The sequence below is a fragment of the Pelophylax lessonae genome (genome assembly GCF_965119305.1).
Source record: "Pelophylax lessonae genome assembly, chromosome: 4".
Taxonomy (NCBI): Eukaryota; Metazoa; Chordata; class Amphibia; order Anura; family Ranidae; genus Pelophylax; species Pelophylax lessonae.
The window spans coordinates 253,812,216-253,837,406 of record NC_138771.1 but is presented as its reverse complement, the minus strand read 5'-3'; the positions used below and the strand labels follow the sequence as shown (position 1 = coordinate 253,837,406).

The window sequence follows — 25,191 nt, the reverse complement described above, 5'->3', positions numbered from 1 at the left end:
TCAATCATCAGAGCTACTGCAGATGTCAAGTCTCCTCTGCGCAGAGCTGGAGTTCCTGGCTAGGGACCTCTCATTCTGAAGAGCTGGAGAAACTCCCAAACTGCCAGGTGTCTTGAAGAACGTGTCTTTGTGAACTGGACGTATACTCTTTGGAGTTAATGGAGACTGATTTGAGAGGAAAAAGAAAAAAAAAGTTAATACAACTGAAAAGACCTACAGTTTAAAATATGTTAGCACAACTAAAGCTGGCCATAGACAGTTCAAATCCTTCTGAATCAGCGGAGATTCAAACCATAACTAAAGCTGGCCATAGACAGTTCAAATCCTTCTGAATCAGCGGAGATTCAAACCATAACTAAAGCTGGCCATAGACAGTTCAAATCCTTCTGAATCAGCGGAGATTCAAACCATAACTAAAGCTGGCCATAGACAGTTCAAATCCTTCTGAATCAGCTGAGATTCAAACCATAACTAAAGCTGGCCATAGACAGTTCAAATCCTTCTGAATCAGCTGAGATTCAAACCATAACTAAAGCTGGCCATAGACAGTTCAAATCCTTCTGAATCAGCTGAGATTCAAACCATAACTAAAGCTGGCCATAGACAGGTCAAATCCTTCTGAATCAGCTGAGATTCAAACCATAACTAAAGCTGGCCATAGACAGGTCAAATCCTTCTGAATCAGCTGAGATTCAAACCATATAGTGGCAGACTGAATGTACCAAAGTTGATCAATCACAGGAGAGATTACCCCATCAACATTGACCGTGGTTGCAAAGAAGAAATATTAAAAATAAAAAAATAATAATAATAATAATAATAATAATAATAATAATAATAATAAATTGCTCCATTTATGAGCAGCTTTAGGCCTCATGGACAGTGCTGCTGATAAACGGACGTTTAGGAGCAGTTGGGCATTTTTTTCAGCAGCCTCCGCACTCTCCTCTGTGATCTACTCTGTCCATGTACACCAAGAAGTTTATGGTCCTTTAGAGGCAGTTGAGTTTAGTGGACTTTTTTTTTTAAAAGCAAAAAAAAAATGCCTTCAGACAGTTTATTGGCATTTGAAAACGCTTGTAACAGCGTGCAAATGCATCTAAAATGCAGTAATAAGGGTTTACTTTATAGGTTTTTTCAATGGGGGATTACCCTTCTGACCGATTTTACAGTGTAAAAAAAACTTCTAAACGCAAAAGCCGCTAAATGTGCATAAACGCAGCATGACAGGCGTTTTTAACTGTCGGTTACTAGCTGTCAAGTTTCAGCGTTCAGGGGAGCTTTTCAAATGTCCTGTGTACATGAAGACTTTATTCACAAACTTGTTATTGATAGACAGCCTTTTACATGTGCTTTCATATAAGACTTGTTAATAAAATTCAGGTCCTAACTAGGGATCGATCGATTATCGGCAAAGCCGATATGCACTTTCCCCGATATATCGGAATCACCAAGGTGACCGATATTTCAGGAAAGTGCTTGTCCCGGAGTGATGCAGCTAGAGGCATCACCCCAGTACTGGCGTCCATAGCCAATGGTCGGCTGTCTTGTAATGACAACCGATGCGGCTGAGAAGCTGCTCAGCTGCCATTACAAGGAGTAGGGGGGGGACGTTCCCCCCCCCCCCCCCCGGGTCTCCCATCCCACCGGGAGACCCGGCAACCAGCCCGCACGGCCGCCAAAGACCCGATCAAGCCGCATTCCGCTCTGATCGGGTCTCCATGAAAAAAACCCGGAAGTGATGTCATGAGTGACATTACTTCCGGGTACTGTCTGGTGCCAGATTAAAAGAAAAATGACCGCATTCAAAACAGCCAAACTTGGCGTCTTGAATGCTTTTAAGTGCAGAAGAGGGGTTTGGGGTCTTTTATACCCCCAGATCCCTTCACAAAAGTACCTGTTAAAAAAATAAAATAAATTTTTTTTTTAATGTACAAAAATAATCGTCCCATACGCATTGGCTAAAATATCAGTATTGGTAACAAAAAACCGATATCGGTCGATCACTAGTCCTAACTATATACACCAGACTAGAAGGCCCTTTAAAAAGAGAATAGAAATACAGAAGTTATTAGGTTATGCATTTGGGTTTGAAGGTGCATGCTTCTTGGCTGTTTTATCCCTTCTTCACCAATTAATGAGTCACCAACCTAGAACACACTGGTTTGAGGGGAACAGGTTGGACCACACATACCCGGGAGTCTGCAGCTGTAAAACTGGCATGCATATGCTTTTTCTAAGGGAAGCGACTCTCTAGATAATAATACAAGGATAAGCATGACATTTCAACAGCATGCAACTTTTAATTCAACAGAGGCAGTTACCATCTTCATTTGCCAATATAGTTTCAAGAGTAGATAATTCGCTTTCATAATGAACAATGGATTCCTCACCTGGTTTGGTTTGATTGGAACAGGTTGGACCACACACACAGGCGAGTCTGCAGCTGTAGAACTTGCAAGTTTTTCAGGCACTGGACTCCCACACACCGGGGGAAGAGCTGATGCTGGTTCCAGAGAGGTTTCGCATTGTGAAGGAGGTACTACAGGTGAAGCACCAAACATGATATGTGAAGAAGGCATGCCAGGTAGACTGTAATTCATACTGCCAGGACTAATACCAGACCCACTGGAGACAGCAGAGATTTGGTTGGCAACTGCAGGAGAGCAGATGAATGGCAATGCAGCAAGAGCTGATGATGGCACCATTACATAGGGAACATTCATCTGCGATAGATTATTCTGAGGAAGGCCCATTGATCCTGTAGCTTGACTTGTAGGAAGAAAGAAATTGAACCCATTTAATCCTAAAAAAAATAAAATGTAGAATATGTAAAATATTTAAAACCAGTTTTTTCAAACACTCTGCACCACAATGCATGACTAGAGATAAATGGCGTGGAATCAATGATGTGGCATCCTGCATGAACTTTTTTTTTTTTTTTTATGAAATGATTAGTACTTTGTTAAAGTTACTCATGCAATAAAACTGAACAGGAGTAAAGCCCCGTACACACGTACCGATCGTCGGCCGAACGATCGGCCGTCTTTTGTCCAGGGCTGTCCTGTCCGCTGAAAAGTGCAAAAGACTGCACACGAATTTTGTCGGCCAACAACAGCTGACTGCAGAAGCGATGTCATGTGATGGTTAACTTTCCGTGTTTTTTTTCTTCTCTGAGCATGCCCAGTCTTGCAAATCTACTGATTGTCGGCCGAATTCTGTACTGACTGATGCACAATCGGCCGTTCTGGTGTCGGCCTACAAAAATTTTAATGCCTGCATGACAGATTCTGTTCGGCCGAAAATGCGATGTCGGCTGTCGGAAGAATCATACTAACAAGCCTACAATCGGCCGGCGGCCGAATATTTGCGGCCGACAATCGGTACGTGTGTACGGGGCTTTAGTCAGACACCCATCTCTAACTACAGACCGAAAAGTTTAAGCTAGTGTGGTTATCTCACTGCTCTCTGGAGGAGCATTCCCTCTTCAGAATCAAAAGGGCTAAATCCTCCCATCGGTGTAAAAGAAAGTTATAAACTTCTAAATTCCATTTAATACTACAAAAAATTATACAAATTACAAAAATACAAATTGAAGCATGAACTTACCGGCTGGCGAAGGAACATACAGATACTGTGGTGGTGCAGAAGGCTTAAGACCAGCTTGCAGAATCTCATCTTTTGTATTGAAGACATATTGAATGCCATTTTGCTCAAATGCCTTCTGTACAGCATGAGTTGAGTCTATATGCTTTTCCTCCCCAACACGATCTGGTGATTTATGCTGAATACTGGTCTCATAAAAAGGAGTTTCAGGTGCCCAAATGCTCTAAGAAAAAAGAAAACACATTGATATTTGTCATTAATACTAAATACAGGTCATATGAAAGAAGTGCACAAAAACACATTAGCTTAGCGAACAGGAAAGTCACAGAACTGTGGTTATACCTACCTTTGGTTTGACCAAAGAAAGAGGGGCCTCATCGCTACTGTCTGTCCTTTGTCTTATGGCTGGTTGGTTGCCTTCAGACATGTTCCCCAGATCTGGATTTGGAGATGTATTTCCTTCTCTGTGTTGTGTATCCAAACCCTTCCCCCCAGGAGGAGGATTGCCACACAGCATTAAGACAGATGTAGATGGAACATACATGTATGGCTGATTAGGTAGAAATCCGTGACAACTCTGATCCAGGTTAGAGGGGGCTATAAACTTTAACGCACTCATATCATTCTGAGCAACAGAGCTCTCCTGGTCAACGCGGTGCCTGACATACTCAGAATTCACAGGTACAGGCACAACCACAGAGAATGGCATAGGACTAAGGTTCCCATTGGACGGTTTATCTGTAGTAACCCTCTGAGTCCTGAAAGATATGAAAAGAAAATGTATAAGAAAGAGATGTATAAGAAAACACAAAATAATCTAACTTTGAAGGATAAATATAAATGCCCCCCCCCCCCATATGGCTCTGCTTAAAATGGGTTTCCATAACTAAGAAAAAAAAAAAAATCCTCGCACTGATTTGGAAACTCCAGCACCACAAAATCCTACTAGTTCTTTGTTTGGGAGGGAGGGAGGGATGGGCATCTGTGTTTGTCATAACTAAGCCTGTCTGTATTGGGCAGGCAGGCAGATCTTAACCACCAGTTGAAAAACTCGAATTGAACCCTGTCTGTTCTAACAAAGAGTTCAAGACTTAGAACAGGGGTCTTCAAACTATGGCCCTCCAGTTGTTAAGGAACTACAATTCCCATCATGCCTGGTCATGTCTGTGAATGTCAGAGTTTTACAATGCCTCATGGGATGTGTAGTTTGGCAACAGCTGGAGGGACATAGTTTGGGGATCCCTGACTTCACAAGTTTCACTGTAGAAGTGGCAATACACGCTAAAGGAAACATGTGCTTTGACATTAAAGGGCAAAAACAGGTTTGCCGTTACAAGTTATGTTAAGGAATTCGTAAACCAAAAATGTTATTTTTATGTAAAACAGGCTACTTATGAGTTATAAAAGTATATCTACACGAAAATATAATTTCAAATTAACTGCAGTCAACTGTAAGCAGTAATTTCAGGCTATACAAGTGCTGCAAAAAAAAAAAAAAAAAAAAAAAAAAAAAAAAAAAAAAAAGGGGGGGGGGGGGAGGAATAATTGTAAATCATTTAGATTGTAAGCTCCACGAGCAGAGCCCTCCTATTCCTTCTGTATTGAACTGCATTGTACTGCCCCCCTTTTTAATGTAATCCACTGCGCAAACAGTTGGCGCTATATAAATCCTGTATAAAACTAAATAAAACATTTTAAAAAATATCTTTTTTTTGGACTCCATTGAGGAACACAGGATTTCAGATACAATCCGATTGCTCAAAGTAATCCACATGAAGGATCAACACCTAAATCAGAACGCGGATAAGGTGGGACCCCTTACTAGACAGGATAACCTGCCAACATGACCAAAAGGAGGACACCGAGAATCAACCTGATGCTCAAGACCAGCATGAAGAAGTTCCCCACCAAAAGGGAATGACTCCACACAGAAGGCAGCACTGAACCAGCAAAAAGCTGAGCAACTAGAACTCACCAAAAACAGGTGGGACAACAGCAAATCCCTGAGTATGGAAGAGCATACACACAAACTAATGTGGGCAACGGAAAATTGGGGAAGACACCCAGTAGGTACACAAGAATGCGTAAAAAAAAAAAAAAAAAAAAAAAAAAAAAAAAAAGAGCACCTCGCCTCGCTAGAGTGAAGTATAAGAGAATTTATGGTATGAGCACAACACAACAGCTCACTAGGGGCAAGAAGTGGCTCATGAAAGACCTGACAGAAGAATTCTGCAGAGACGACCTAATCGTAAACACTAGCCATAGTCTTAGAATCTCCTGAACTCCCCCAAATCCAGCAAAAAACACCCACAGCCATTGAGACAGGACATGCATCTTTTCAGAAATGCCCCCCCCCCCTCCAAAACGTTCACTTGATAAAAGGGGAGGGTGAAAAAAAAAAAAAAACATCTGGGGAATCTCCCTCAAAAGGGATCAACCTCCAAAGGCAGCTGTAAGCTACCCTCAGTAGTAGGTACCTGCAGCAGGAAGGTAGTGCATTCTGTCTGCTAAAGATCTAGGGAGGCACAGGGTCCCTCCAGCAATAGTTTTTACTCATGACATAGGATCTGTGTGCACCTCTTCTCTTGGTAGAGATTACCAGTTCAGAGGATCTAGTTTCAAGGACATCGTCCTTTAGGGAAAGAAAGACTAGTGTTGTCTGCTCTCCATGCTTCAGCCTGGACGGCCTCACCCAACAGTGGCTTATTTCTGTTTTCCAATCCTTATTTATGGGGCAGTAAAACCTGACTCTACTGAATGCCTTTGTCCCTCAATGGGCAGGAACAAAATATTAAAAAGAAAACATTTCTTAAATGTACCATAGACATTAAAAGAGCTTCTTGACCTGGCCATTCTAACTTGGAACAAGCAAACATCTAAGGTCTGAGACACCCACAGCTAACTGGGGAAATAGTGCTTGGTCATGTCAGAAAACCTGAGTCAAACACTGGCATTTCTAACAATAATCTGGCTTACCTGCAGTCGTCTTCAATTTGCTGTCTACAGATAGCTGCCAAATGTGCCATCTTGGAAGAATAAGTATCAACGTTCTCCGCAGAAACTAAAAAGCAAAAGCATTGGTTTAAACATAGTATTATGATTAAAGAAATAGATCAAAATTCCTGTACTTTACTGAGATCAATGTAAAGGACTACTACCATAGTCGTTTTTTTGGCTGGCCTTTTAGATTTCACCATTTGACTACCCACACTGTATAAACTCAAATGAAGCAACCCTGCTAGGGGGTTAAAAAAAAAAAAAAAAAAAAAAAAAATGCCAAAAGAAGCAGCCTGTGAAGAAAATTGGTTTTAGATTTGCCTGTCCATCAGCCAGTTTGCCTATTACTGGCTACCAATTTTGTTAATTTGGGTCCAAGGATTTCACTCCGATACCTAATGGCAGTCAGGGTGTCATTGTTTAGCCTGTAGAGGTCTGTGTCTCTCCATGGATATGCCTCCGCAGATCATCACTGACCTACCACCAAACTGTTGTGCTGAATGATGTTACAGGCAGCATAACATTCTCCACGGCTTCCCCAGACCCTTTCACATCTGTTACATATGTTTAGGGTGAACCTGCTCTCACCTGTGAAAAGCACAGGGTGCCAGTGGCAGACTTGCCAATTCTGGTGTTTAAAAGGCAAATGCCAATCAAGCTCCACGGTGCCAGTCAGTGAGCACAGGGCCCGCTAGAGGATGTCAAGCCCTCAGGCCACCCTCATGAAGTCTGTTTCTGATCGTGGCATGAGACATTCACACCAGTGGTCTACTGGAGGTCATTTTATATGGCTCTGGTGGATACCGGTCCTGCTGATGGGTTAAGGAACTTCTAAGGCCCTGTCCAGCTCTCCTATAGTAACTGTCTGTCTCCTGAAATCTCCTTCATGCTCTTGAGACTGTGCTGGGAGACACAGCAAACCTTCTGGCAATGGCACGTATTGATGTGCCATCATGGAGGATTTGGAATGTCTGTGCAACCTCTATAGGGTCCAGGTATCGCCCCATGCTACCAGTAGTGACACTGACCCTAGCCAAATAGAAAACTGGTGAAAAACAAACAGTCAGAAAAGAGAAGGGGGAAAAAAAAAAAATGCCATGTCCTCCACCTGAGGTGGTCTCATTGTTGGGTATCTAGTGCCCCTATTGTTAATTTTATTAACACCAAAGCAGCAGAAACTAAATAACCCCCTCTGCTACCTAACTGACCAGATCAATATTTTAGGAGTTGAATTGGCTTGATGCTATACCGATTAAAAAAAGTGTTCCTTTTGATTTTTTTTGAGCAGTGTAATATGTCCCCTGCTAACTGCTTTGGTTCCTCTTGACAGCCACAGGCAGTAACTAGAAGTAAGAAGGAACATGCTATTAAACTGGGCCAAGGAATTGAATAGAATCAGGATCGGGGAACTCTGCAACAGTGCAAAGTTTCTGTAAACTGGCCAAAGAAAAAGTTAGTGATAAGCCACTCTTGAGATTGTTTATCTTTCTGAATTTTTGCATCCATCAGAGTTGCTTTTGATTCAACTCTATATCACAAAAAAAAAAAAAAAAAAAAAAAAGGATTTACCTTTCTGACACTTGTGAGGGCTACTGGGCTCAGAGCAGACCTTCCTTTTCACAGTATTAATAGCCTGAATGTGGTTAAATGAGGAATGACGTAGCAGCCTCTGCCTGTTGCCATCAACTGTGGCAATACAACCATCTCTTTTAGAATCTGGTGACGGAGTAGTAGTTGTGACTTCCATTTTCTGGTCTACAAAACATAAAACAGAATTTCAACAAATGAATCTGGATATCTACTGGCTGTTCTACATAATTATGTAAAGAGGCAGACAAGATAGAACACAAACTTACCACCTTCCATCTTGAAATCAGTAGGACCAATCCACTTGAATGCAGGTTTTCTTCCACGCTCTTCTGTTACATGGACTTTCTTAATCAGGCCAAGACTGGTTAGGACATTAGCTATGTCATAAAGTCGTCGTACCTTGGCTGCAGAGAGAAAAAGAATGAATACATGCAGCCCACACTACTAATAAATGCAAACCTTTTATTGGTATAGGAATGCTTACTTTTAAATTTGCTGTGATCAGAAATATCTTGACTCTCCTCAATGAGGATTTTGGCTGCTATCTCAAGAGTGATAATCTTGGTGGTTGATACAAGGAAAAGCATAACAAACTTCTGGCTCATAATCCTCAGTGATTTGTCCTTGCGACTGCTCGCTGATGCTAGGGTAAAATAATAATTAGATTAATAAAAAAAAAAAAAAAAAATTATAAAAAACATAAAATCATCAGTAATTGAATGATTGAAGCTAATCTCTTTACAGAAGTGTGGAAAATGAGTTCTGTGATATCTTATAATGATACTGTCACTGATGTCACTTGTAAAGTAAGCTGAGGCTTTAAAAGAAGAGCAGGTATCCATAGATTTTTAGTGGCTCATGTGTTAAAACACTGGCACTTTGCTGATTTAAATATTACACCTAAGCCCCGTACACACGATAAGAATTTCGGAAGGGAAAATTCATCCGACGACCGATCTGCCAATTTTCGGCTTGTTAGTATGATGCTTCCGACAACCGACTCTTCATTTTCGTCTCATTAGTACAGATTTTGATGGGGAAAAAAAAAAAAAATCTTATGAGCAAGACTAGGCATGCTCAGAGATGAAAGAACACATAGAAAGCAATCCAACACATGACATCACTTCTGAACTAGAATTCTGTCATACGGGAAAATTTGTGTGCAGTCTAGAGCACATTCCAACCAACAGACACCACTCTGGACAAAAGACAGATGACCGGTCGGCGGAAATTCGTAGCGTGTGTACGAGGCTTTAGGAGTCAATTTACTCAACAGTGCAAAATCTGGTGCAGCAGGGCATGGTTGCCAATCAGCTTCTAACTTCAGCTCATTCAATCAAACCTTGACAAAAAAAAAAACTGGAAGCTGATTGGAGAGAGTGTATAATCGTGTGCTGCTTTGCATAGAAACAAGTTTTAGTAAATCAATGCCTTACTTTTCATGAATACCTCTCAACCAACCACATAGTGAAGTTCTTGTTGGGTCATATTCGGTCACCTGGAAGGGATGAATAACTGTAGCGGCCAGGGCACATCAGAGTGTAAGTGCTGGGTCCCACTTGTGCGATGCAGGAAGGCTGCGAATTCTCAGCCTGTTCCCGGCATCGCAAACGCACATATGGCAGTTCACACTGCCATATGCGATACACGCAGGGGGTGTCAATGAAATGTTAAAGACACCCCCAGTTTGATCGCATATCGCAGTGCGATCTGACAGTTCGCACAGGATCGGATTGCACAAGTGTGAACCACTGTGCGATCCGATCCTGATGCGGCTGGAAAAAAGGGTCATGTGCGTGTTTGGTGCGGATACAGTGCGAATTCGGCCATACAAAGTGTATGGCTGAATTCGCATCCGCACCTCCGATCGCATGTAATGAAGGAGCAGTGCGCTCCGAATTACATGCGATTGGCACACTCGCAGAAATGTGAATCAGCCCTTAGTCTGAACACACTGATTGCAGGAAAGGCGTGTATACCATGTCCTCTTTTACAAGTTGAACTCCCCTTACAAGTGACCCTGTGGTCACGATAAATAGCTACATTCTTTGGATCCACTGCTTAATGACCAATTTAAGCCATTATATTGAACTACATAAATGTACTATGAGCCATGACCAATATAAATTGCCACAAACTACAGAAATTTTGAAACTTAAAACATTTCCATTTTTCTGAATGTAAAACACCACACACACGTTAAAACGAGTAAATAGATATAACTATATGAAAATTTTGTTTAACTGCTTGGATCAGGCTTTTCCCATTGGTCCCAGTCAATGGCATTAAAAGGCTCCTCTTCCCCCGCTTGCATTTCTAGATTTACTGATCATTCTCAAAAGACAACCATTGCTTTTTTTTGCATCATCTGATTAAATTGCCAAGGGTTGTGACAGCTATCGTGATGACAAATTAAACGAAAGAAATCTAACTTGGCATGAGACAGAAAGAGCAGCAATTACAGAGGAAACAGACCAGCAATTACTGAGATAATTTATGACCAGCAGGTTGGGAGCCCCATAAGGTACACTGCAGCTTGTGGGCAGGTGATCAGTACCTGTATGTCCAACCATCTGCTTCATTATACTCCTTCGTATTTGTACAAAACAGGCAGAGGCTGCCCAATTTATCTTCCATCAACCATGTTAAAACCAAGATCAGACGCTAGGAAATTAGGGTCCCCCATGTATAGGGGGGATGTTAATGGCTAGGCCTCTGCATGAACACTATTAGAACGGCAGAGGTGTTATTGTTTATTTATTACAGTTGTTTACCAAACAATGACAAAGTAGAAAAGAGTTAGCTCATTGCCAGCAACAAATAAATGACAGTCACCATTGTCAGCAAATAAGTGACAGTTAGCCATTATTCACTCACCAGATGGGCAGTCTGCTTCAGAAAACTGTAAGGAAAGAGCACCCTGGTTTATCGAACAGTTCTTCTTCTGCTCCACCATGAAATCCTTGTGATGGAAGGAGGCAATCTGTGCTCCGTAATTCTGCCTTTCCCCCTCCCGCTGAAGGTTTTTTAAGGTATCATTTAGGTTGTGCTGTCCATGCCAGCAGTATTGATTCTTTGCCACACGGCTCACCAAGTTCAAGGATTCCAAGACATTTACTATGTCATAGATCCGTCTCCGCTCCACTCCTGGTGATGAGAAGAAGTAACAAACTGAAATATTTTTTATGTAAAAGCCACACCTTATCACAATCCCAGCATACCCTGGGTCTATAAAATAACTGTATCCAATGAGCATGCAAATGCTGTCAATACACAAAACACTAATACAGTCATACTGCGGATCGATTTACTGTCCAGAAGAAAAATACAACCGGAAGAACCAAAAAATATTACTCGATGTGCCATGCATTTCAATTACTTTCCTATGGTTGGATTTTATAGCCCAGACCGTTCAGAATAATGTCAATGACACTGATCGGTTTTGCTGAAAATCGATTGACGACACAGTACGAGTCTTTTTGATATTTCAGAGTTCCACCATAACATCTGATTCTGTGAGGAATAGTTCAAATTAGACTCCTTGGGCAAAACAATGTACAATTTGTGCTGATTTTCCCACCTGGTAGCCACAGGTACACTACAGTACTGGAGCATACAAGAAAGATTTCTAAAAAGGTGGCTGTTTGCACAATCCTAGGTTCCTGAGTGGAGAAATACGCCCCAATTTTACATTTTATGGCCCCAGATGTGCATGATCATCATGTACTGGACGAGATCTTGCATCACCTAGTAATTCGATCATATTTTAAAAATTATATTCTTATATATTTATTTATCATCATCTATCTATCTATATACAGTATCTCACAAAAGTGAGTACACCCCCCACATTTTTGTGACAACGCTGAAGAAATTACACTTTGCTACAATGTAAAGTAGTGAGTGTACAACCTATATAACAGTTTAAATATGCTGTCCACTCAAAATAACACAGCTCTAAACCGCTGGCAACAAAGTGAGTACAACCCTAAGTGAAAATGTCCAAATTGGGCCCATTAGCCATTTTCCCTTCCCGGTGTCATGTGACTCGTTAGTGTTACAAGGTCTCAGGTGTGAATGGGGAGCAGGTGTGTTAAATTTGGAGTTATTGCTCTCACGCTCTCATACCGGTCAGTGGAAGTTCAACAAGGCACCTAATGGCAAAGAACTCTGAGGAGCTGGAAAATAAACAAACAAATAAAAAAAGAATTGTTGCTCTACATAAAGATGGCCTAGGCTATAAGATTGCCAAGACCCTGAAACTGAACTACAGCGTGGTGGCCAAGACCATACAGCACTCTAACAGGACAGGTTCCACACAGAACAGGCCTCGCCATGGTCGTCCAAAGACGATAAGTGCACATGCTCAGTGTCATACCCAGAGGTTGTCTTTGGGAAATAGATGTACGAGTGCTGCCAGCATTGCTGCAGAGGTTAAAGAGATGGGGGGGGGGGGGGGGGGTCAGCCTGTCAGTGCTCAGACCATACACTGCATAAAATTGGTCTGCATGGCTGTTGTCCCAGAAGGAAGCCTCTTCTAATGATGATGCACAAGAAAGACTGCAAAGTTTGCTGGTCTGCTGAAGATAAGCAGACTAAGGACATGGATTACTTGAACCATGTCCTGTGGTCTGATGAGACCAAGATCAACTTATTTGGTTCGGATGGTATCAAGCGTGTGTGGCAGCAACCAGGTGAGGAGTACAAAGACAAGTGTGTCTTGCCTACAGTCAAGCATCGTGGTGGGAGTGTCATGGTCTGGGGCTGCATGAGTGCTGCCGGCACTGGGGAGGTACAGTTCATTGAGGGAACCATGAATGCCAACATGTACTGTGACATACTGAAACAGAGCATGAACCCTTCAGAGACTGGGCTGCAGGGCAGTATTCCAACATGATAAAGACCCCAAACACACCTCCAAGACGACCACTGCCTTGCTAAAGAAAAGAATGGTGGTCACACAAAATATTGCAAAAGTATTGGAACCCCTGCCTTTACATGCACATGAACGTTAATGGCATCCCAGTCTAAGTCTGCAAGGTTCAATATTTTGTTGGTCCACCCTTTGCAGCTCTTCTGGGAAGGCTGCCTACAAGGTTTAAGAGTGTGTCTATGGGAATGTTTGACCATTCTTCGAGAAGCGCATTTGTGAGGTCATGCACTGATGTTGGACGAGAAGGCCTGGCTTGCAGCCTCTGCTCTAATTCATCGGAAAGGTGTTCGAACGGGTTGAGCTCAGGACCCTGTGCAGGTCAATCAAGTTCCTCCACCCCAAACTTGCTCATCCATGTCTTTATGCACTGGTGCGCAGTCATGTTGGAACTGGAAGGGGCGATCCCCAAACTGTTCCTACAAAGCTGGGGAGCATAAAATTGTCCAAAATATCTTGGTATGCCGACACCTTAAGAGTTACCTTCACTGGAACTAAGGGACCAAGCCCAACCCCTGAAAAACAACCCCAAACCATAATGCCCCCTCTACCAAATGACTTGGACCAGTGCACAAAGCAAGGTCCATAAAGACATGGATGAGCGAGTCTGGGGTGGAGGAGCCTAACTGGCCTGCACAGAGGAGTTTTGATCTCAACCCCACCAAAGTGTGGGCCAACTCAGTATTGAACCCTACATACTAAGACGCCATTAAAGTTCAAGTGCGTGTCCCAATACTTTTGACAATAGCGTATATAGAATTTATTTATTTTTTTCCATTGTATGATGATAGAGATAATCTTACCCAGGCTTGAAGCAGCTTCATCCAAAGAGATAGTCGTTTTCTCGGTGGAAAGAGGGTAGCTAGGATATCGAGCCAAAAATTTTTGACACAGAAGGCCCAGGCTCTTTTGTTTCCTGCTTGGTCTCTTCTCTAAATCATCAATGTCATCCACTGTCTCAAACTGACAAAGAAAAGTATAGAAGAATTAAATAAAAAATATAGAACACAAATTATCTTAAAAAGATATTCTGAGGGCACTTGTATGAAACCGCATCACACTCAATTGTCGCATTTAGATTGTTCTGTTTTAAATATTCGTTTAGAATGAAAAAAAAACTGATATCTTCCAACCAATCTATAAACCACTTATTTCAAGAATACTAAATACAAAGTTATTTTGGAGGAGTGCATTCCAAGAACGGAACAGCCCCTAGCAGTGATGTTTTTTATTTTGAGACCATGCCTTTCTAGTCGCTGTCAGTGCCTAATGGATGAATGCAATAACTCAAAACTTGTCTTCTGCAGTACCTGTTGGGCATCGGGCTCAATGTCATCTGGCTCATTCTCTATTGGGCGGAAGAGTTCCTTCTTCTTTTCCCGGTCCCGGATTTCTGGGCTTGCAACGCTGATAAGCATCTTTAGGTTGGCAGTAGGTGTCCATGGGTCTGCGAGAGGTCTATCCACCAATTTCACAGGGGTGATGGGAAATTTCTCTGGGGTAAGACCCTTTTGTTTTGACAGATCAATGGGCTCTCCTTTCAGTGGTATTCTTGGGCTTATTCGAAATCGGTCATACATATTCTCCTAGAAAATCAAGAAAAGTTTAAATGGACAGAAATAATATATACAAAAAAAAAAAAAAAATACACTTTAAGGCCCCTTTCACACTAGCGGTCCGATCTGTCTGCCTGTCCATTTTTTTGGAGGACCCGATTGGACCCTCCATTATTCTCTATGTTGCGGTGGTAGTAAATGGACTTGTGTCCGTTTACACTCGCTTACATCTAAATCTGTTCCAATAAAAAACAGAGAATGGGGATCAATTCCTCTCCATCTGCCTGGATCGGATGGCAGGTAGGTGTAAAACGACAGGTGGTCCATTTACATGGGACCGCTCATAGAGGACAACGGGCTGTGATCGCGTCCGCTTGGATCCCCCGCTGAGCAAGCAGACACCTGGTGGAAAGTAAAGTAAAATAGTAGACCAACTTGCTTCTCTTTGGAGGTCAAAATGATTTTTTTCTCTGGTTACAAGATTTTACATATCTAAAGCAATCATTTCAGGGACATAAATAAGCTATCCAGACATACTTGCATAGCCAACCTGAACAGCGATGGCTGTACTGTACATGGGCCAAGCATTGGGTCATGTACAACTGACAAATACTGGAACACTGCTACTGTACAATCTACCGACAAATGTGTAGCAAGGGCCTGAGCAAATGGATACAAATTGAATGGATTATTTAGGTTTGTCATCATACTACATAGATTTGTTGAAGCAGAACTATATACTCACCTTCAATCCACCGATGCGGCTTCTCGGAGCTCCCTGCCGGCCGCTGACATCTTTGGGCGGCCAGTTTCCTGGTCTCGATCACTGGCTGCTTTGATTGACCAGGCCGGGATGATATCACTCCTGCGCACAATTTCAGCTTTGGTGTTGCCGAAGTTGTACAAAGGGCTGCCTATGTGCAGCTCACTGTACAGGGATGGATAGGCAGGTAATGCAGAAAAGACAAAGCCGGTCTTTTCTGCATTAAATGTATTGTCCGTTAGCCCAATTTGTTCCCACGTAAAATTCCACTTTACATTTAAATGACATTGTACAATCAGACTATAAATGTCTATGCCTGCCCTAAAGTTCTGCTCTCTTCACAGAAAAGGGAATGCAGGCTGCACAAGGCATACTTTGTATCCCGAGATCAATCACTGCTATTGATCTTAGGGAGACACCTGTTGGTGTATTGCTAGCTTAAAGCTTGATAGCCAATTTACTATTGCTGGCCATAAATAGAGGAATGTATATTCCTATGCATATATACATATTTTTCTAGCAAAATGCCCTATTTCCCCCCCTTAGGCAGAATAGCTGATTTCTGGAAATTTTCTGCAACAAGGTATTAACAAGTTACCTTTCATGCAATAGATATATTTATACAATTAAAAAAAAAATAAAACAAATGATATATTGTTGTGAAGAACTAGGGGCGCAGAGAAATAAATACGATGTTCAAAAAAAAATGAAAAGGAACACTTTTTAATCAGAGTGTATAGCAAGTTAAGTAAACTCCTGTGAGATTGATCTAGTCAGTTAACCACTTCAATACCGGGCACTTTCACCCCCTTCCTGCCCAGGCCAATTTTCCCCTTTTAGCGCTGTTGCATTTTGAATGACAAATTGCGCGGTCATGCAACACTGCACCTAAACCAAATTTATGTCATTTTCCCCCCACAAATAGAGCTTTCTTTTGGTGGCATTTGATCACCTCTGGGTTTTTTCCTTTTTGCTAAACAAATAAAAAAAGACCAAAAAGTTTGAAAAAAAAAAAGACTGCACTGACAGGCACTGATGGGCGACACTGATAGGTGGCAATGATGGGCACTGGTGGGCAGCACCGATAGGGAGGGCACTGGCGGGCAGCACTTGAGGGGGGTCTCCCTGAGCCCTGATTGCCATCCCTGGTGGCCATAGTGGGCATCCCTGGGGTCATAGGTGGGTATCCCTGGGGTCACGGGTGGGCATCCCTGGTGGTTCTAGTGGCACCCCCCCCCCCCCGAGGGTCTGCACTGGTAATCAATGATCTGATTACCAGTGCCGACCTCCCCTGTCAGGGGAGCCGCCGATCGGCGCTCCTTTACTCGTGCCTGTCAGGCACGAACTAAGGAAAGCCGATCAATGGCTCTTCCTGTTTACTATGTGACCAGCCGTGATTGGACACGGCTGGTCACATGGTAAAGAGCTACGTCAGTAGGCTCTTTACCGAGATCAGAGATGCAGGGAGTCAGACTGACTCCTCGTATCACCGATCGCCGCTCTGCGTGCCCCCAGGGGGCGCGCAGAGCTGTATTATCCTGCCGCCGTCATATGACGTCCGATCAGGATAATACAACCACAATCCCGCCGTCAATCTGCTATAGGGCGGGCGGGATGTGGTTAAGTAGCGGAGGCAGTTGTTAAGCAATTTAATACCGGCGATTTCTGGCACTCCACTCCTACATGTAAAAAATCATAATTTTTTTGCTAGATGATTACTCGGAACCCCTAAACATTATATATTTCTTTTAGCAGAGACTCTAGGGAATAAAATGGCGGTCATTGCAACACGTCACACGTTTATGTCACACGTTATTTGCACAGAAATTTTTCAAACGTGTTAAAGGAAACTATGTTAAATGGACTGTAGTGCGTTTCTGCAAAACGCACTAAAAACACATAGGTGTGAACCTAGTGTAAGTTAGAATGATGCAGCCCCCCCCCCCCCCCACAAACATCATGCACCCCAGAAGACTGCAGGGCAATCTTCTACAATATGTACCCTGCAGCAGGTCACCAGGGGACTGGCTGCAAAAAATGGCTACTTTAGTGCATTTCTGAAAAAATGCACTAATAAAAACGCTGTAGAGGCGTGAACCTAGGGTAAGTAAGAATGATGCAGCCCCCCAGCTTCCTAGAATACTAACAGCTAACAGATAGATTTAGCACTAGCATGCAATCTCAAGCTGCAGCTACCAAAGCCGGCAGAATATTAGCTAGAGATCGACCGATATATTAGTGCCGATATGCACTTTCCGCAATATATCGGAATTGGCCCCTGAAGTTACCGATATTTAGGGAAAATGCATGTCCTGGGGAGATGCCTGCAGCTAGAGGAATCACCCCAGTACCGGTGTCCATAGCCAATGGTCGGCTGACTTGTAGTGACAACCGAAGGAGCTGGAGGGGACTTCCGCCCCCTCCCACGGCTCACCTGGGTCTCCCGTCCCACGGGAGCATGAAGATGTGTCCCTGCGAAAGCCGGTATCCCTGCCACAAGTGCGCATGCGCCAAACTAAAAAAACTGACAGCATTCAAAACAGCCAAACTTGGCGTTTTGAATGCTTTTCAGTGCCGAGGAGGGGTTTGGGGTCTTTTAGACCCCCTGATACCTCCACAAGGAGTACCTTTAAAAAAAAATATATATATATATTTTTTTTTTTTACATGTCCGAAAATATCGGCCGATATCCGATGGCCAAAATATCGGTATTAAAAAAAACGATATCGGTCAATCACTAATATTAGCATGTATAAATAAGGGGTTGTATTCCAGAGATAAAACTATAATCCTACCACTTTATAAAACTCTGGACCGACCACATCTGGAGTATTCTGTCCGGTTCTGGTTGCCAGTCCTCAGGAGGGATGTGTTGGAGCTAGAGAAAGTCCAGAGAAGGGCAACTAAACTAATTAGGGGATTGGAGGACGTTTATAATGAAGAGCGTTTACAAGTGCTTGATTTATTCTCCCTGGAGAAGAGACGTCTGAGAGGGGACTTGATGGCAATTTACAAATACCTCAATGGTGATCTCAGCATAGAAAAAAAAAACTATTCAGTCGCATGAGGACTCGGGGGCATACAATGCAATTAGAGGAGAAGCATTTTAGCCTCAGACAACAAAGGGGGTTCTTTACTGTAAGGGCTTCAAGACTGGAATTCTCTACCACAAAAAAAGGTAGTTACTGCAGGAAGTATGGCTACTTTTAAAAGACTCTTGATGTACATCTCAAGGATCAGAACATTCAGGGGTATGAGAAATGATTACGGCCATACACACCTACACAGGTTGAACTGGATGGACTATTGTCTTTATTCAACCTCAACTGCTATGTAACAAGCATAAAGATCCTTATTAACCACTTCAATACAGTGCACTTTCACCCCCTTCCTGCCCAGGCCAATTTTCAGCTTTCAGCGCTGTGACATTTTGAATGACAACTGCACGGTCATGCTACACTGTACACAAATTAAATTTTTATCATTTTTTTCCCACACAAATAGAGCTTTCTTTTGGTGGTATTTAATCACCGCTTGTTTTTTATTTTACTTCTAAGAGTGGGTTCACATAGGCGCGACCCGACTTGCCGGGGCGACCTGTGAAGTCGCGGTGCGCAGCTCACACCGCGACCTCGGAGCGGCATGCACGGACTTCATATCACTGAAGTCAATGCAGGTCGCCCCAAAGAAGCTCAGGACCCTTTTTGCCAAGTCGGAGCGACTTGTGTCGCTCCTAATAGAACGGGTTCTGTGCTAATCTATGGCAGGCGACCCACGGCGACTTGTCAGGTGATCAGGCGGGCGGCAAGTGGTTGTAAAGTCAGAAGGTTTTTTTTTTTTTTTTTTATCTTAAGGCAGTCAGATAAAAAGCCGAAGAGGGATCCGAGAAGAGGAGGATCCGGGTTGCTCTATGCAAAACCAACTGCACAGAGCAGGTAATTATAACAAAAAATAAATAAAAAATACCACAACCACACACATGAGATTTGACTTTAGTATCACTTTAGAATGATATTCCCCATAGATTGAGAAGGGTCCCACCTTGAAATATATATATATATATATATATATATATATATATATATATATATATACACACATACATACATACATACATACATACATACACACACACACACACACACACACACACACACACACACAATTTCAAGGTGGGACACCTCTGCTTTACATCTATTGTGGCACTCCCTTCTTACCACAAAATATCCATCAAATAGAAGATGCAATCCAATTGTTGTTCCAAATATCCTTTACTTCTGATCTTCATGCATATAAGTAAACATACATTTACAAGCGACTGCAAAGTTTCGGATATACATATGTCCTTCATTAAGCTACATGCAAACATGTAAATGTATGCTATGGGCCGGCGCTACCTATAGGCAAAATAGGCAGCCGCCTAGGGTGCACTACTGCCTAGGGTGCAGCTACCAATTCTGTCTTGCTGAAGCCCCAGGCGTGGGTGAGCTTGGCTCTCCTCTCCTTTACACCGTGAGCCTCGGTCAGTGCCGGCTATCTCAGGAACACATCGGCTGCAGTTACCGGCGCTGCCAATCCAATGTATCCCCGCTGAGCTCCCTGCTGTCACTTCTCCTCACTGTACTACCTGACAGTGCTGGCCCGGGTCTCCTTTGCTCTGTCCCTCTGGTGCGACCTATGACTTCAGCAGAGGGTGCGGTGCAGGGCGGAGTGGGGTGCTCGGTGGAGATCACAGGAGCATTGGGAGAGTGGCTGTTACCTGACCTCCCAGCCAACGGGGGGGGGGGGGGGGGGGGACACACCAAAGAGCAGCTGTATGGCGCTGGCAGGGACTCTAAGTTCTAAACAATACTGCCCGCAGCCAACCCACTGCTGAGGAGGGCGCAGATGAGATAGACGAAGAAGTCAAGAAGAGGTAAGAAGGAGGATAGATCCGACCTACATCAAGCCGTCTGTGTGAGGGATGGGAGTAGGAATCAGGCAGGTCAGCGGAGTGGACAGGTAGGGTCAGTGGAGTGTAGTGGTCAGGTAGGTCATATGGGTTATATAGGCAGGGCAAAGGGGTGGAGTCAAGGGCGGCAAAATGAGTTTTTTGCCTAGGGTGTCAAAAATCCTTGCACCAGCCCTGTGTATGTTTACGTATATGCAGAAGTGAAGGATATATGGAACAACAAATGGATTGCATCTCCTATTTGAGATCTCTCTCATATATATATATATATATATATATATATATATATATATATATATACATACATACATACATACACACACACACACTATATATATATATATATACACATATACACACACACACACACACACATATATACATCACACATATATACATACACATAGCTCGAGAAGAGCAGAGTGTTGCTTGAAACTGTATGGTTGCTTGTTGGATCAATAATTTAATTGTACATGAAGATGGATTTTCCAAGTAAGGAATAATTACATTATACAGAGATCTCAGCCTCTTTTTTGCTATCTACACATACACATATATATATATATATATATATATATATATATATATATATATATATATATATTTTTTTTTTTTTTAAAGGAAAACATCTGTATAGTAAACTTTTAAAAAGGCAAACTTTTTGGCATTGCAGTACAAGATATTGCATGCTGATGTATTCTATCGCTAAGCCAGGTATATGAAGTGACAGATAGATAGATCGATCGATAGATGTAGGTTACCTTATGTGCAGTTCGGTCATCCCTGTCTTGCTCCCCTTTACTCCTCCTGGAGGTGGCCAGATCTTTGAGGGTCAGACAGCCCGAGATCTCCATGTCTGTAGAGAGAGAGATTGTATGACATTAGGGGGTTCCCAGTTTCCATGGAGAAGATAAAGCATGTATCCTATAGCAGAGGGTGATGTCCTGCAGGCTGCAGAGGATCGCACACAATTTGGGCGCCCGATCTGCCCGGGACTTGTAAATTTTGGCGCAAAGGAAATGGTCAGATCCCGGGAAGACGAGATCGGGGAGTGTAACATGACACCATCGGAGGATCTGCTGACTAAGATTAACCCTCTCACTGCTGACCCCTCCTCCCCGGCTACAATGGAGGGAAAAAAAAATCCAGATCAGCAACAAGTGCTGAGGAATGCCGATCAGCTGTGTAATAGAGGAGATCAGATGTGTAATAGAGAGGAGCTGCCCTACATCAGATGTGTAACAGAGGAGCTGCCATACATATGTGGAATAGATGGGCCATACATGACACCAGCGATCTGTAAGAGATGGGTACATACCAATGTATTGGCAGGCGCCCGATGACTAATCGGAATATTAGATTACAGCGGATCTCTTACCGGTGTCTCGGACCATGAGAGGAGTGAGCGATGACCAGCTAGAAGTTATGACATCGGTTTGATCTGAGCACAGGCAATGAATGGACGGTTCAGGGGTCTGATGGAACTTTCTCACTTCTCTTCTCATCCCGCTACAGCTTCTATTCTGGCGCCCTATTACGTGACACTAGTAAACAGCCAATCAGAAGCGACAGCAGTCAACTCTGCCCAACCAGATGGTGCGTGCGGACACGCCTCCCCGACCCTCCCTCCTGTGCTGGGTAGGTGTGAGGTTAGCGCGCTGTACTGTCCCTCTCCCGCCTTCACCTTGTCTGCTGGCAGCACCTGGGACTGGAGACGGCGGCCGGGCGGGAGGGCGGTTAGACTGGTCACTGCGCGCCACTCGCTTTGTTATGAGGGAGGGGGGAGGAGGGGGCGGGACTCGGGACTGACCCGCCAAACTTCTGAAACTTCACTAATTATATCGAGACATGGCCCGGTCCGGCGGGCTGTACGGAAGGGGGAGGGATGGTAGTAGCTGTGGTGATGGTGTAAGGACGCCACGCTTTATTCTATACTGATCCCCGCTCCTTTATGTGTGGACTGGTCCAGGCTTGTAGGTTGGTGGGGGGCGGGGATGGGATGAAAGTTCTGTGTACTGATACAAGTTGATTGTAAGTGATCTCCTCATAGCTCATTCGTATGATAATGTGTGGATTGCGCGGGATCAGCCGCTAATTGTATATTCCCTCATTCATTCATTACTACACTTTAATGCCAGAGAGTTTTATTGTCTTTTTTTTACACTTCCTTTCATGCCAAATAGTTTTTTTTTTTTCACGGGCTGATGGTTTTTATTTATTGAAACTAAGAATTTTTCTTCCACTTGTTGCTTACAAGTTAAAAATCTGTATTTTCTCTTGCGTCCTCCGACAGTTGCAGTCCCCCTCATACAGCCTCAAACAGCACCCCCTCATACAGTCTCATACAGCCCCCCCTCATACAGCCCCCCCTCATACAGCCTCAAACAGCACCCCCTCATACAGTCTTACAGCCCCCCCTCATACAGCCTCAAACAGCACCCCCTCATACAGTCTTACAGCCCCCAGCCTCATACAGCCCCTCCTCATACAGCCCCCCCTCATACAGCACCCCCGCATACAGCCAGCCTCATACAGCCGTATGAGGGGCTGCGACTGTCAGGAGACTCAGAGAAAAGAGTTTTACGGTAAGTTCTTACAAAAACTCTATTTTTTGCTAGAAAATTACTTAGACCCCCCCAAACATTATACATTTTTTTTTTTTTTGCATAAACCCTAGAGAATAAAATGGCGGTCGTTGCAATATTTCATGTCACTGTGTCTTTCAAACACATTTTTAGTGGAAAAACTACACTTTCATGAATTTAAAAAAAAGAAAAGATAGTAAAGTTAGACCTCATTGGTTGGATATGCATAAACCATTTTATTTCTGTAGGTATTTTATTTGCCCGTGGTGGAAGATCATTCATCACAGCCCACGTATCTTTGGAGGAGTTGGAATTTTCACAAATACCTCACTATTTTAAGCACACTGGTGTTGATGGACAATAATACTATCAGCATGATTTAGTGTTTGAGAGCGCAGTTTATTTTATAGCAATATATACCTTTACAAGTAAAGTTACCCTGTTTTTGCATAATGTGAAAAATGTCACGCCAAGTAAATAGATACCCAACATGTCATGCTTTAGACCGCGTTTACATTGCTCCGACTTGGTCCGCGACTTGTCAGCCTGAGAAGTCGCGGTCCGTCACGCTCCCATTGTGTAGTACAGGACCCGTTCTAATAGGAGCGACGCAAGTCGCTCCGACTTAGAAAAAGGGTCCTGTACTACTTCGGGGCGACCTGGAGGCGACTTGCACAGACATTCATTTTATGAAGTCATGCAAGTCGCGCTGCACGCGACTTCACAGGTCGCCCCCTAAGTCGGAGCGACCTAATATGAACCGGCAGTTAAAATTGCACGCACTGGCGATAAACTACTTAAAAATCTACATAGTTGACACTTTAAACATTTTTGACTGTTACCTGTTTAGAGTTAGGGCTCTTTCACACTATCCGTCCGTCGGACGGACACAGTTTATCTCAGCGGGGGATCAATCCGTCGCTAAGCAGGAGGATGACAGCTGTTCGCGCTGTGTGCGGAGACACAGCTGTCAGAGCCCCGTACATTTCTATGGGGGAATCGGATGAATCATCTGATCTGATCCACTGGACGGATGGAAAATAGGGTTTCCATCCGTCCAAATTTGACGGATCGGGTGTCAGCGGACATGTCTCCGCTGACATCCGATGCCCCATAGGGATGCATGGGGGGACCGTTCAGATCTGCCAAAAAAATGCACAGGTGGATCTGAACGGACCGCCTGTGTGAAAGGGGCCTTACAGAGGAGCTCTAGTGCTAGAATTGTTAACTCTCCCTCTATTGATCACAGCGATACCTCACGTGTGGTTTGAACATGGTTTACATTTGCGGGTGTAACATACATATGCGTTTGCTTCTGTGTGCAAGCACAGAAGAATTGGGAGTGCTTTAAAAAAAAAAAAATAGATTTACACAGGAGGTCTAGTGCTAGAAAACTGCCCATGATCCGACGACGTTCACGGTGAGACCTCACATGTGTGGGACGATTGCTATTTGCATGCATCCAGGACTGACATGTGCGTTCACCTTCACACGTGAGGACGGTAATAAGTATTTTTTTAAATTTTTACACTGTCACTTCAAATTTATTTTATTGCTGCCACAAAGAATGAAAACATCAGTTGTGACAGCAATAGGCATGTGACAGGTACTCTTTATGGAGAGATCTGGGGTCTATAAGACCCCCAAATCCCTCCTCTGCCCTTAAAAGAATTTGATTACACCAAGATCGACCAGATCAAATGCTTTTGATTTTTTAAAAATGGCGCCATTTACATCTGGGTAACACGGGAGTGATGTGATTTCATTGCTTCCAGGTTATTATATCATAAAGCCTATTAGATCTTTGCTGGGCCTTATGATCAGCCGATGGAAGCGCCGGCTGGTTGATCGGTACAAATTCTGGATAGACCCTCTGCACACTGCTATACACCCTTTCCAGCAACCAATGCAATGAAAAACAGGGATTTTAAGTTCACACATATTGCAATACATGCTTAAGCTGGCCAAATGCGTCAAAGTAATCCCTCTTATGGCCAGTCCTACACGGCTTTACCATGGAAATGTTACGGTGGACACCACTGGGCATAAAGACATGGTGGGGGGAGCTCCTAGGTTCAGGTCTGGTCACTGACCTGTATTACAACAGAGAAAATGTATGCCTGTGCTCAAATCCCAATAGCTTGTACATGTATTTAAACTATCAGTAGCTCCCCCAACCTTGTGTCTTTATGCCTCAGGTTAGCATGGTGTCC

The 25,191-nt window shown here is 43.4% G+C and overlaps 1 protein-coding gene across 1 annotated transcript; it reads right to left on the bottom strand.

Moving 5' to 3' along the window:
- On the bottom strand, nt 1–22,090 carry E2F7 (E2F transcription factor 7; the record flags this gene model as incomplete). The annotated part of the gene is made up of 13 exons (XM_082256491.1): nt 21,772–22,090; nt 21,155–21,249; nt 14,434–14,709; nt 13,927–14,086; nt 11,071–11,340; nt 8,678–8,836; nt 8,460–8,597; nt 8,173–8,358; nt 6,583–6,667; nt 3,953–4,364; nt 3,610–3,829; nt 2,394–2,806; nt 1–165 (listed from the first exon to the last, which is right to left on the bottom strand). The coding sequence occupies exons 1-13, from the start codon at nt 21,896–21,898 to the stop codon at nt 1–3; spliced, it is 2,706 nt and encodes a 901-aa protein (XP_082112617.1). The 5' UTR covers nt 21,899–22,090.
- Between the last annotated feature and the right edge of the window lie 3,101 nt (nt 22,091–25,191).